General features: G+C 42.0%; 1 protein-coding gene across 3 annotated transcripts in view; it reads right to left on the reverse strand.

The window, feature by feature from the left end:
- The window catches only part of XPO6 (exportin 6), a 109203-nt gene that overhangs the window by 34809 nt on the left and 59579 nt on the right, over nt 1–14815 (reverse strand). For 2 of the 3 annotated variants that reach the window (XM_061153077.1, XM_061153075.1), the window contains 3 exons: nt 11300–11409; nt 2642–2750; nt 1119–1211 (listed from right to left, as the gene is read on the reverse strand). In XM_061153077.1, coding sequence (XP_061009060.1) covers nt 1119–1211; nt 2642–2750; nt 11300–11409 — 312 coding nt within the window. The remainder of the gene's footprint in view (nt 1–1118; nt 1212–2641; nt 2751–11299; nt 11410–14815) is intronic. The other variant, XM_061153076.1, reaches the window with a different exon arrangement.

Below are 14815 nucleotides of genomic sequence, written 5' to 3' on the forward strand. Positions count from 1 at the left end.
AGCATTTAAACATTGAAAGAAGTATCTATAGTGGGAGGAGCAGGGTAAAAAACTTTTCTCTCGGAGCCTTTACACACAGCTAAGAAGAGGTGGCACCCCTCAGCACCTCCCATCCCCAAGAAGTCTTCTACAATTAGAACCACCAGTTAATATTTGGAATAAGAAAGAAAATAATGCACTAGTTCCATACTTTTCTAAACAAAGCACTATGATTATTATGACAATTATGTCCTTAAATGAGGATATCAAGCCTCCAAATGATCTATACTTTCTAGAGCTCTGAGACAGGACCCAGCTCCCTTCAAGTCCAAGGGAAATCCTGCCCTTGAAAAAAAGCACAGTTATGCCTTTTTAAAGTGCATGATAGAGTGAAGAGACAGCCAAATTATTTGGAGTCAGTTTGTCTTACTCATTTAGCAGACAGGACCTTCATAATCAGAGCTCTATCTTTTCTTCCTAAAGCTGCTAACTCACCAATAAGATAAAATTAAGACGTTAATATGACAGGTCCCCATGAAAGGCATATGGCAAAATAAAATGGCAGTCTCCAGGTAAGAGAACACGAGACACGGCTGGGCCGTGCAATGCAAACCTGACCTCAATAAATTATCCTGCCTTTAGAGGAGAAATGGACTTAATGAAACTCCTTCAAATAACAAGCATCACTTAGTGAATGAAATCAGTCCTTATGACTAAGGATTCTATGTTCACATAAACATAGACAGAAACTGCCCAGCAAATAATCTGCCAAGAGTTTTTTGAGTTTTACGAAGGCTAACTTTCCAACAGTATAATTTTTTTTTTCCAACAGTATAATTTTTATAAATAAATCTTCCACTTGGCTTGGCCACTTGTAAGCCACTGGTGAAAGAATAAAGGCATCAGTAAAATTTATATTATGCCCAAGAGTTTAGGAAAGAAAAACAGAGCTTCCAACAGCTCATTTAAAAATACTGGGAGGAAATGTTAAACACATTAAATTCAAGGGTCGGTTATCATAATTATTATTGTTTAAAATATATACATTATGTAAGACTGGTGAGCACAGACGCCTACCCCGCCACGCTATATGCAGGGAGATCATCAGGCCCTCCGCTCCCCCCCAGACGGTGAGTTACCAGTGTGGAGAAGGCGTGTGTGGGAAGGAGCTCCATCACTTTGGCCACCACCTCCAGGCTCTGGCGTAAGTACCGCTGCCACTCTGTCTGCTGCTGCCGGGCAAACACAGAAGGATCAGCTCTCCTGCCAGCCTGCCCTCCACCTCAAGCCCACTCTCAGACATAAGTATGTGAAGAAACAGTAAACCAGGTTATTTGGTACTTTAAAAAGGCCAAGCTAAAAAAAAATTTTTTGATCCAATGAATTAATGTCATAAGAAGCTGGTTCCTCAAAAAGTAAATGATCCACATAGAATGACCTACTTTTCTCCCTGTCATAGGAATAAGAGATTTTAAAAAGTGACTGGTGAAATAAATGCTCAAGTCCCCTTTCCATCATCCCAGCTGTAGGAATCTGTCATTCATTACTTTCTGAGACAGCCCGTTCCTGAGCTTATATAACCGGCCACACCAGCACTACACAAAGTATGGTCAATGAACAGGCAGCATCGGCATCTCCAGGGTGGGGGGTTGTCAGAAATGCAAATTCTGTGCCCTGCTGCCTCCCCAACCCCCCACACACACACTTCCTGAATCAAAGTCTGCTTAACAAGCTGTCTCACAGTGACTCTTATTCAGATAAACTATGAGATGCACTGGCTTATATCAAACAGGTACCAGGAAGTGAAGCTAAGTCTACCAAGTGCTGCCAAGCACCTACCGTCCACCAGGCACACGGCCGCTATGTCCATGTGTGCTGCCCTCACCTGACTGTCAACACAGGTCGGTTCAGACATATCGTTCCCGTTCGGGAGATGTGGAAATTAAACCTCAGAGAAATCCAGTGACCAGTCTGCTACCTTCTTTGTACTCAAGGCTGCACAGTCAAATCTAGGCCATCTGGTTCCAAGCACAAGGCTGTTTCTAACCCAGATATGGCTACCCTCAAGGTCTTAACCACAGCACAGTGGCTGCTATTCTGAGAGCCGTAACAGTGACTTGAAAAAGTTTAAATGCATGGTGGTTAAGAAAAAGGAACACTGGGATTATATCCTTAAAGACATTTTTCTTACCAATGTGGGGCACGCCAGCGTCAATAAACTCAAGGTTGATTTTAAGAGATATCAGTTTATATTAATAAAATATAGTCAATAGAGATGTCCTTTCACTCTAGCCTTATCATTTAAGTATCTCTAACTATCTCCACCACTACCCAGCCAGCTTATATTTGTTGCCCAGAGTGTGGATGCAAGGCAGGGGAAAATAGGTGGGATGCCGAGTTCTTACTAAACCACTTTTCACTGTATGTATGGCTTCTTTACTTACGTCTCTAGTCCATACAGGTAAATGCCTGTAAAACCTTTTTACAGTTCATAAACCCAAATCGACCAGCAGAATACAAATATCAAATGAGGAACTCAAACCATAAGATTGTTCTGGCTTAAAGACGGTCTCCAGAGCAAAGAGCTATGGATTCCAAGTCCCCATTTCCATTCATACCACAGCGTGACAAGGATTAAGGCCAACAAGGCTGTGCTGCTTACATCATCATCCAGAGTCTCATCATCCAACTCCTCCAGCTGGGCCTGGTTGTATCTGAACTGGATTCGATTCAACACCTCCGTCAGCAAGAGGACTAGGGCGTCTTCGTACCTATGTGGCAGGGAGAAATGCAACATCAGGAGAAAGCAGGCTTTTAGCCTAGGATTTCAAAAAGGCCCCCCACATTCTGAAGGGAATGGTGTCTACACTGGATTACCACACACAAGAAGCATCTAAACTAAACTTAGTTTATGGTTTGGCAAGTGTAATGTGACCGTGGGACAGGAGCAGGGGTGTGACTTATTCAACTATGTTCTAGGCACCTTCTTATATAATATCCTTTGTCTCTGGTACCAATTTTTGTCTTAAAAGTCTATTCTGTCTAACTTAGTATATAGTCAGTAGGTAAACAATCTGTCTACAATGCAGGAGACACAGAACATGGGTTCAATACCTAAGTAGGGAAGATCACCTGGAGGAAGCAATGGCAACCCACTCCAGTATTCTCACCTGAAAAATCCCACGGACAGAGGAGCCTGGGGGGCTACGCCCCAAAGGGTTACAAAGAGCTGGACACGAATGAGTGACTAAGAATACCCCACACACACACACAGTGTAGTTACCTCAGGTTTATTTTGGTTATTGTTGGCATGGAATATCTTTTCCTCTTTTTACTTTAAACCTATTTGTGCCTTTAAAATTCAAGTCAGTCTCTTGTAAACAACATGTAGTCAGATCATGTCTTTTTAGTCCATTCTGCCAATCTTTGCTTTTTAACTAGAGAAGTTAAGCCTTTACATTTAATGTAATTACCAATAAGAAAGGACTGACTTCTGCCATATCGCTATTTGTTTTCTCTATGTTTTATCTTTTATTCCTTACTTCCACTAGGACTGCTTCCTTTTGTGTTAAATAAATTTTTTGAGTGTACTATTTTAATTCCCTTGTCATTTCTTTTACCATATATTTTAAAGTTTTTTTTCTCAGTGGTTGCCCTGAGGATTATAAGTACTATATATAAATATCAATTAACTCAATGATCCGATTTGGGGGCGGGCGGGCTGCACCACATGGCTTGTGGGATTCTCAGTTCCCTGTGCAGGAATTAAACTCAGGTCATGGCAGTGAAAGCCCAGAATCCTAAGTACCAGACCACCAGGGAACCCAATGATTCAATCCTGTCAACAACTGTGAGAGGTAGGTGGTATTACTGATACTTTTCTGATGAGGAAATTATAGTTAAGAGAAGTTAAATCAACTGCCCAAGGTCACAAAGCTAGCTGGTTTGAACCCAGGGCTCCCTAAAGTCAACACCTCATGTTCTTCTCTCTACACATAAACCACCAACAGGCTTTGAGCCTGCTCTACCCATTCCCCAAAACCTCAATTTTAGTCAACTTTTAAGAACATTTAAAGCCTAAAAGAAGACATGGAAAAAGTCTAGGGAAACCCTGACCCCTTGATCTGTCTAAAAATAATTTCTCAAAGAAACATTTGGAGCCCAAGGCTTGGATATTTCCCAGATGTGGTAAGAATCTAACTTAGCACCAAAGTTATATGTAATAGTTGCTGCCACAAGGGCCAACAAACCACTAATTTTCAAGAACAAATCATGTGGCCTAAACATTTGCCTTAAACATTTCCTGAAATGTTTCTACGAGAAGTTCGGGGCTAGACCCACTCACAGGGCAAAGCACCCACCCTGGTGGCTCAGCTCCCAGCACCAGTCCTCTCTCCACACTCTGTGATGCGGGGACCGAGACTGCACACAGCACATCTCATCTCTGCTTGTTGGACTCTATCAAACACTAGAGGAAAACTGAAAGGCAAAGGGACCCCTTTCTTCCTGTGGGCTTGCTGTCCTGGCAGTGTCACCCCAACAGTAGTCCCCAGGCAGTAAAAGCAATAATAAGAGGTTTCAGCTTTCAGCTTCCACACTCCCCAAGCCAGCCCCATCACACCCTCTCTCTGAGGTGCCAACAGGAGCCAGGTCACAACCTCTCCTCAAAGGAATAAGTCCTAGCTCCCTGGGGTCCCTCTTCTGAGCTGTGGCAACTGGGTGATTCCCTCCCCTCAGAGATCTAACCTCTAGCTGCATGGAGGCCGTCTCTCTGATAGTCAGTGACCCCGACACCTTTCCGTTGTACCCCTAGCCCTAGGGATGAAACTGCTTCCTGTAGTTACCATGTGTTGTCTCAGTGTTCCCTTTTTGCTTTCCACTCCTCTTAAAACGTGTTTAAGCAATTTCCCACATTGAATTCTTAAATAAGTGTAATTTCTGTTTTCCTGACAGGACTCTAACTTATCAATCACCTAATCTTATACGGGGAGTGCCAAGACAACAAGACAATTAAAGCCAAAAGGTATCCAATACCAAGACCAAGTACAGTTCATTCAGTCTAAGAGTTACAACCCCTGTACTGAGACTGCAGATACAGTCTAAAGACTACTTAAAAATCCTCCTGAAATGTCACATTTCAGAGCTCTGTGGGCACAGGAGCTCATTTCTTCATCAGAGACAGAGACAATGTCCCCCCTCAATCCCTCAAAGAGTTCCTCATTATTTGCAAATAACTTAACAAGCTAGACAAGATAAGTAATTAAGCATGATGGCCCAGAGGAGAATACTGGCAGAGAAAAATCACTAATAAAATAGGCAACATCTGTGGGAAAACTTGCAAACAGAATCAAAATCCCACTTCAGTAGACTTTAGAAAAAGGCTAAGTTCAAACACTTGCGCCTAGAGCTTATATTTGTCATTTGCCTACCCAACCCCCTTCTTCCCCGATAAGAGGACACGAGGCCCTGATGCCAAATGAAAGACTACATTTCCCAGTCTTCCTCTGCAAACAGGAGTAGTCAAGGAAGTATTAGTTATTTGGTGGGGCCTCTGGGAAAGCTGCTTTTGTCCACCTCTCCCCTCTACTCCTGCTGCCTGAATCACGGGTATGCTGTCCACAGATTCAGCACCCATCTTTGACCATACAGTGACTGTGGAGGTGGAACTCATGCCTAAGTCTGGTAGAACAAACATGTACAGGGCTCTAAAATAGTTGACATACAAAAAATGAGGAGACACTGAATACTTATCAAGGGGAAGACAATCAGCAAACTGTCACAGATAACACAGATGCTGGAATTATCAAAGATTTTTAAAGCAAGCTATTATAAGCATCCTCCATGAGAGTCTTCAGCTGGAGGGTGTTTTGGACTGAACTGTGTCCACTCAAAATACATACGTTGAAGCCCCTAACTCTCAGTATGACTGTATCTGGAGATAAGGCCTATGAAAGGTAATAGAAGTTAAGTGAGATCATATGGGTGGAGTGGGCCTTTACCCGAAGAGAGAGACATGAGGGAGTGGAGTGTGCTCACGCTCCCTCCTCCCCGTGCAAGCACAGAAAAGAGGCCGTGTGAGGACGTGGAGGGAAGGCAGCGTCTGTAAACCAGGAAGAGAGCCCTCACAAGAAACCAAATCTGCCAGCACCCTCATCTATGACCTCCATTCTCTAGATGTAAGAGAAAATTCATTTCTATTGTTTAAGCCACCCCAGTCAGTGGTATTTCATTATGGCAAGCCGAGCTGGTTAATTGAGAAGGTAAATGATAATCAGAAAGAAACCTGGAAACCTGCCTGCCCCAGGGCACCGCAACTGCTGAGCCCACATGCCACAACTACTGAAGCCCGAATGCTCTAGAGCCCGTGCTCAGCAACGAGAGAAGCTGTGGCAGGAGAAGCTCATGCCCCACAACCAGAGTAGCCCCTGCTTGCCACAACTAGAGAAGAGCCCTAACAGCAATAAAGACCCAAGGCAGCCAAAACTAAATAAATAAAATTATTTTTTTAAAAGATTTTTCTAAAAAAAAACAATCTGCCTGCAAATGCAGAGGACATGGGTTCAATCCCTGGTCCAAGAAGATCCCACACGCCATGAAGCAAGTAAGCCTATGCACCACAACTACTGAGCCCATGAGCCATGCGTACTGAACTCTGCGTGCCCTAGCGCCTTTGCTCTGCAACGAGAAGGCTGCGCACTGCAACGAAGAGCAGCGCCCCATCACCACAACTAGAGAAAGCAACAAAGACCCAGCGCAGCCCCCAAAATTAACCAGTTAATTAATTCATTTTAAAACAGAAAGAAACGTGGAACTTCAGAATGAAGGGTAAGCAAGAGAACTGGCAGATCTCTGGGTAAATACAACAACTGTCTCTGTGTTGATTCTCTTAAGATCTCTTAAAATATGAATGCTGGATGAAAGCAAAAACAGAACATTGTCTGATGGGATTTTCACTGCTCACAGATGTAAAACATATGGCAGCCTCAATACAAGAAGAGAGAGCAGAAAAGTGGTGAGGCTTCTATATTACACTTGACGTGGTAATATGCTAACTTGAAAAGTTAAACATATATGCATTTGAATACACAGAGCAACCACTTAAAAAACTCATAAATACGGTCAATCATTCAGGAGATACACTGAAAGGAAAAACTAAATTTTTGTGAAATGTTGTTGTCATTTAGCTGCTCAGTCATGTTCACTTTTTGCAACCCCATGGACTGTAATCCACCAAGCTCCTCTGTCCGTGGGATTTCCCAGGCAAAAATACTGGAGTGGGTTGCCATTTCCTTCTCTAGAAACTAACAACAGAGTCTCAAAATAAACGAAGCAAAAACTGATAGAACTGAAAGGAGACATAGACAACTCCACAATTTTACTTGGGAGAACTGACCCCTCTCAGTAACTGATAGAACAAACTGGATAAAGACATGTAGACACTATCAACCAATCTGACCTGACGTATCTGGAACACTCCACCCAACAACAGCAGAATACACACTCTTTCAAGCACAATGAATAAGCCTCAAGAAGAGTAGGTCATAAAACAAATCCTGACAAATTGAAAAGAACTGAAATCACACAAAATATGTTTGCAGATCATGATAAACTAAAAGACAACAGCAAGAAGACACAGGGAAAATCCTCAAATATTTAGAAATTAAACACCAAAGAGAATTCCGAATTCTCAAGAGAGATTACAAAATAAACTGAATGAAAAGGAAACTAAAACATATCAGAATTTGATAGATAAAGCTAAAGCAGTGCTCACAGGGAAACTTAGAGCATTAAATGCTTAAATATACAATGGAAATAAACCTACAGATCTGTGTGGCTCAAGCCACAAATGTGATTTCAGAAGCACCCCAACTTCTTCTGAGAGTTAACTAAAATGTTATGTTAAGGCAACTACATAGCAGGTGCTTAGTAAATGTATGATGAATGAAAGAGAACAAATGAATCAACATGCAGGCAATAAATAAACAAACCTACAAATCATATAACTACAAAGCACCGAAGCATAATCCTGGATAGCTTTTTCAACTCAGTGAAACAATTAAGATCCCATTCACTTGCTCTCTGGGGCAGCCAACAGCATGAATTTCGTGTAACAAGAGCTAGAAAGCTACTGGAGCCCTGACATAAACCTAGTTAATACCTTTTACCAACTGTATCAAAATGCTGTGTGTCACAATGGCACTTCCTCTTTACTAAGCAGAAAAACCCACTCACAAGAAAAAGGGCAGCAAGTTTTCTCACGCCTACCCACATTTGTTTACAGTCCAATCTAGTGTCACCCGGAATCCCTGGCAGGTCTGTGGCCAGCACTTGCCAGCACTCTCATGACAAAGGGGTTCACAGGACATGACTCAGTAACTTTAGGTTGCTTAACACACTTCAAGTTTCCTCATCCTCCTGTAAAAATAAGTTTCTACCCAGGTGTCTCCCTACACATTGACAAGCACAGAGAGAAGGAAGTTAGAGAGACAAAGGATGAGAACTAATACTTATTTACTGAACATGTACTATCAGCCAAGGTACTTTAAACTGACTCATTTAACTTGCTCAACAACTTATAAAGTAGGCACAACCATTCCCAAAGCACAAAGGGGAAAAGGAAACTGAAATTCAGGTCTTCCAACACCATTAATTCAAAATGTCAAACCCGGACAATGAACCCCATTAGCAATTAGTTCAGCTGGGTATATTACAGAACATTTATCTGTTAACACTGGGACTCAAGTTCTCCAAGTCCCCACCAGCTCTGAACAAGAAATTCTTGAGCATCCTGACTAAGCAAGGAACATGTGGAGTTCCAATTTCCAAACTCCTAGGACCCAAAATATATCTATGTACATTTGTGCTTCTAAATTTGTAGCCTACAAAGCCTACCACTTTGTTGTGATGAATGATGCAAAACCTATAAACCACAAGAGACAGGAACTGAATGCTGTCTCTATGACTTAACCACACCTACGTCTCCCATTTAAGACACCAAGAAAACATCTGACTACTTCCTGCAAGACCAGTTGCTTCTGAAATTCTGATTCAAGTCACAAAAGCCCCCTAACTTCTTTCAGATATATTTTATCAGTTGAAAAACATTTGATTGCATTGACAAGCTCCTCACTAAAAATCAACCCAGTAATTATCTGTAGCCAGTGCTCTTTATCAGCTGCTTCAACATATTGGGATCTCTAAGATAACCTAGAGCCGTGGTTGCCAAACTTTCACTTAAGATTTTTTGAGTATGCACTTCTTATAAATATGCTCCATAAGAGGTGACAGGTAAAACACAGAGTTCAACTATTTTCTTCGAGGACGCAGTAGACTACCTTGGTACATCCTTCTTTGTAGTCTACTACCTTTGACCACTAGGGGGCGTCGGACTGACAAGCTGTTACCCCAGATGATGGTTACCATTTAACGGCATAAACCACAGACAAGCTTTGAATGTTTGGGTTGTTTTTTAAAAGTATGAAAGTGTTATATATGTATTTTTTTTTAAGTCATGAAAAATCAGAAAGCCTTATTTAGGATATAATCAAATGATCAGCAAGAAAAATCCCTAGTGTTTAAAGTGGTCAGCCAGGACCGCTGACAACTGTGACGACAGACTCCTAGGCAGGCAGGCAAGTGGGCTGAGGAACCTCTGTTGTCCAGGGGTCCTGTCACTTAACTCCACAATCACCACCTCAGTCAAACGACAGCGACATCTTCTATGACTTATTATTACTGTGTGGTCATTACAGTGACCATCCATTGAGTGCCTAACATGTGATCGATACTATGCCAGGTATTTTATATAACACGATTTCCTTGAATCCTAGCCATTCTGCAAGAGAGGTATTAGTATGCTCATTTTGCAAGAGGAAATGTGATTACCATATGACTTGACCAAAAGTAACACTGCTACCATGAAGCAGAAAAGGAATTTAAACTGCACCACTGCTCCTTCTATTGGTGAAACAATCAGTACAAGTATTTCTCGGTGGAACAATACTATATTCTCCTCACCTAAAGCATATTTCTACTGTGCTTTTAAAAGCATTTTTGTGCCGATCATTTCCTCAGCTTATTCTTCCAAAAAGTCTGAGCGATGTGAAAGACCATCTAACCACTTAAACATAGCAAAATCAGGCACAGTCCCAGAAGCAAAGGATGCGACTGCTCAGCATACAAGAAAGAGAATCTAGCGGAAGCGCCTTTTCTTTGAAGAATCTCATTCAACAACACAATTACTCACAGTTGGCAAGTTCACCAAAAACAGGATCTACTGTTGTGTAAGAAGGTTTCCGATACACAAATATACTACCCAGAACCACATGTGACCTGACACCATAACAAGCTGGAAGCTATTTTGCAATCATAAAAATAGTTTGGGGAATGAAAGTGCAAATGCTTAAACGTGGAATGAAAATACCATTTAGAATTTTAAAAACTCTTCAAGCCTCAGCAGTGGAAAGGGTTTTAAGAAGTTCAGTCCAACTCTCTCCAGATGGAGTTCTCCTCACCACCTCCATTTGGCACTCTAGGAGAGAGGTGTTCACTATCTCCACCATCCACCACTGATACTACTTACTGAGCATTTGTAATGTGCTGAGCACTCTAGATATATTAGCTTCAAATAGTTAGATGTATAAGGACTACAGTGTACAGGAAACATACTTTCTGCCTGCAAACAAGAAAAATGGGCTTGAGAAACGTGGGGAAAAAACATTTCCCCATTTTCTGTTTCTAAACTATAACAAGAAGTACAAAACTAATTATCCCTGGATTGTGAGATTATAGAAAACTTATCTTTATATTTTTCTATCTTTGCTAGTTTTTAAAATAAACACTTTTTCCCTGACAAGTATTCATTATTTAGTAAATTTTCAAGCACATACAAAAGAAGTGAGGATATAATGAACTCCAAGTTCCTATCAACTAAGTTCAACATCAATTGTCAACACATGGTCAACCCACTTCCCCCACTAGCCCCAGGGAATTATTTTAAAGCAAATCTCAGATGTCATATCATTTCATCCAATAAATACTTCAACTTATATCTCTAAAGTAAGGGTCATGGGGGAGAAGGGGCCACAAAAGCATTATCATACCTAAAAACTTAATACATATTACTTTTTAATCAGGAAAATGTTTTTTAAAAATGAGGTATCTAAGGGGAAGACAAGAGAATGCTCAATGGCATTACTACCTAAACAGCTTATGTGACTCAGTTTCACTAAAACGGTCTGACAGCGTGGCAGACTCTTTAGGCCACAAGAGAAACTGACCAAAATGTCTATTTCTAGTTATCAATGTTTCTGTGGTTTACCTGTTGAGAACTGCTTCCTTGTCTCCCAGACGGCTTTTAATTTTACTTGTCAGATAGTCCAAAAAGAGCGTCCAGATATCCAAACAAGAGAAGTAACCTTCATGAGTAGGCTATGGTGCAAAAGAAATCCAGACAATGAAATTACTTAATGTAACTACTCCTTAGAAACACACCCACCAGTGTTTACTTCCACCAGAACTCTACGACCATAAGCGTAGGTTCCCTTGACTTCTTGGTAATAACCACCATTGGTGTCTTCTATTTGGTCTTCACGATTGGGCCCTGCTGAACTAACAAGGGTCCATGGAACATATCATTAAGGAGATATTATGCAGAACAAACCAATTTACAAAATAAGCCAAGAGAACACCTATCTTGAACTCTGAGACTGTGATGTGGAGAGTTCTCACTGATCCTCTGATTCAAATCTGCTTCAGAGAAAAAGAAATTGAGATCCAGAGATACGTTCAATGTCAGGGATAGGAGCAGGTCTCTTTACTCCCCCAGCCAATGCTCTTTCCACTATGTACTATTACAAAACCAAAACTAAGTTTCAGTGGCTTCTAAGTGACAAGTTTACACATCTGAACATTAGGAAACAAACACTTGCAGTCTTCCTACATGACAGACAAAGTGAGCTCGTTAAGTCTGACCCGCAGGCTCCAGCTTATCTGCAAAGTAGATGTGTCAAACAGGCTAACAGCAACCTCTGCTGTGAGTTTTGACAAGGACAAAGTGAGAAGAGAACAAGTCTTTGTAGGGTCCTAGCATCTGGACCACTGCACTTTCTCAGGAGTTTTGCAAAATCCAGGCACTCTTTTCTGCAGTATCTAGTCCTCCTCATACACATTCAGTTTCATCTGTGGCACCCCCAACCCCCAACCCTTATGTATCCCCTCAAATCCTTGCTACCTACAAGAACTCCTTCATTTTACTTGTGATTACATCATTCAACTACATCATTGATGGCAGGATTAGATATGGCAAGAAATAATACCACTATCTTCTTAGATCAGCTTCCTTCCATTTCTGATCCAAGACAATCCAGAAGTTTACATAGGCAGGTATGGAATTTGTCCAAGAGGTAACTTATGACAATGGTGGTGGTGTACAGTGAAGTTCTATACCCAGGCCGAGTCTAAGACAGAAAAGCTATAAACTTAAAAAAAAGGGGGAAGGGACTTCCCCGGTGGTCAGTGGTTAAGAATCCACCTTCTAATGCAGGGAACTTGGATTTGATCCCAGGGAACTAAGATCCCAGATATTGTGTGGCAATTAAGCCTGGGGGCTCTGGAGCCCGTGCTACACAACTAGAGAAGCCCATGTGCCGCAACGGAGAGCCCGTGTGCCACAACTGAGACTCAACACAGTCAAATATGTAAACTTTTGTTTTTTAAAGTGGCCGACTCCACTCATAACGCACAGGGCTGCCCTGGAACTAGACTGCTAAGAGCTCAATCAGGACCACTGGCAAGACCCTCCTCATAGCACAAAATAAATCAGAAGAATAAGCAGGAAAAAACACACAATAAGCCCACAATAAGCCACGTGCCAACAATATGGGTAGCCTGTGGACAGGCACTAGACTGGCAGCCAGGAGATGTAGCCTTGTCCTGGCTGCAGTGTGCTGTGCTTCCTGTCAGGAGCTTACCCAGTCACACTTCCTTGATTTGAAAAGCAATACCTACCTGCTCCCTCACCAAAAAACATAACTGATCAGATGCATGTGGCTTCTGAGAAAAGCCAAGAGCTAATGGCTATGTCAAAGTGCTTCAAAATTACACACGTCCTTCTCATGCCTTTGAATTGAGGATTTACTATGTGGCTTGAGGCTGGAAGAAAAGTTGGACAGATACACCCTCTTCAGGACCTAAAACACCATGGTTCCCATCCACATCTACAGACCCCACGTGAGGCCTCCTGTGCTGCCCACAATCTGGCCTTTGACGACTGCTCTGGGCACAGAATGGTAAGATCATAAAGGTGGATAGGCTGACCACACTTTTGGTGTCAACTCTGCAGAGCCCTCACAGACCCCTCTCTAAAATGTACCCATACTCAGATTTACTCCTCAGACTCCAGAGCCAGTTAGTCACCAAAGACCAACTGGCAAGAGCCTTTAGAAACTAATGATACCACTACTCCTTTCTCCAGGGAATTGTTTCCATTTGCATTTGTTCTATTTGACCTTCACAACAGTCCTGGAAAATGGAGAGATATTTTTCTTCTTTCCATTTTACAGATTAAAGAAACCAAGGCTCAGAAGTAAAGTCACCCGCTAAGGTGACAAAATAAGGAACAAAAAGAGAACCAGAGGACTTTCCTTGTGGTTCGATGTTTGAGAATCCACCAGCCAATGCAGGGGGCACAGGTTCAATCCCTGGTCCAGGAAGATTCCACATGCCACGGGGCAACTAAGTCCATGAGCCACAACTACTAAGCCCACATGCTCGAGAGCCTGTGTTGTGCAATGAGAAGCCCTTGCACCACAACTACAGGATAGCCCTCACTCACTGCAAGTGGAGAAAGCCCTCCTGTGACAAGGAAGACCCAGCTTAGTCCAAAAAAAAAGAAAAAAGATGCCCCCCTGCAGTCTAACTCCTTAGAAATTTAAAAGACTTGTCCAAGGACAAGGCCTATTACAAATAACCAGAGCTCAAATACCCAAAGAAGTAGTCATTAGACATGCATACTTAGAACATTTTTTTAAGCTTTCTTCTATAACATATATCTTAAAAAGACCCCATTTTACATAGAGAACAAAGCTATATGATATTTCATTCTGTTTTCCCAAATAAACCCCTTCTTTCTGCCCCCAGCACTGGTTCCTTTTCTCTCATGTCTACTGCACTTATTCTAAAGTATCAGTCAAAGTCTTCCTTTTTTCCTGATTCTCTTTCCAGTTTCTCCAGATCGACATCAAAGCTCTCCCATTTCTGATATTTCTCTCCTACATGCTCACCCTCCTATATCACATCACCTCTCTGTCCCATCTTAGCCCTGGTGAGCTCAGCTGGCTTCCTCCTAGCTCTGAGCTCACTGGCCCCTCTATCAGACATCTCATCAATTCTTTAATCTCCTTCTCCTCCACCCGTACCCATCCAAATCCCCTATTACATTCACACACCCCTCCCAGCCTCCACCCTTGCCTCTCCTCTAGCCTCATGAAGTTACATGTTTCAAACTACCAAAATGACTACTTATAACATCAGATGCCCACCCTGACCTAGCAGTTCCATTCCTAGTACACACCAACAGAAGGAGTTACGCATGTCACCAAAGGCAGGCACAAAAACGTTTACTGCATGACTCATGACCACCAGAAACTGGAAGTAGCCCAAATCGGCAGTGGCGTTGCTTTTCTAATGACTTCCTATAAAACAGTGAGAACAAACTCCTGCCACACACAACACAGATGAAGTTCATAAACATAATGTTGAATGAAAAAAGTCAAACAAATCTATATTGTATGCTTCCATTTAGAGGAGTTCTAAAACAGGCACAACTCATCTGCTG

This window comes from Dama dama, chromosome 10, assembly GCF_033118175.1.
Source record: "Dama dama isolate Ldn47 chromosome 10, ASM3311817v1, whole genome shotgun sequence".
In the NCBI taxonomy this organism is placed as follows: Eukaryota; Metazoa; Chordata; class Mammalia; order Artiodactyla; family Cervidae; genus Dama; species Dama dama.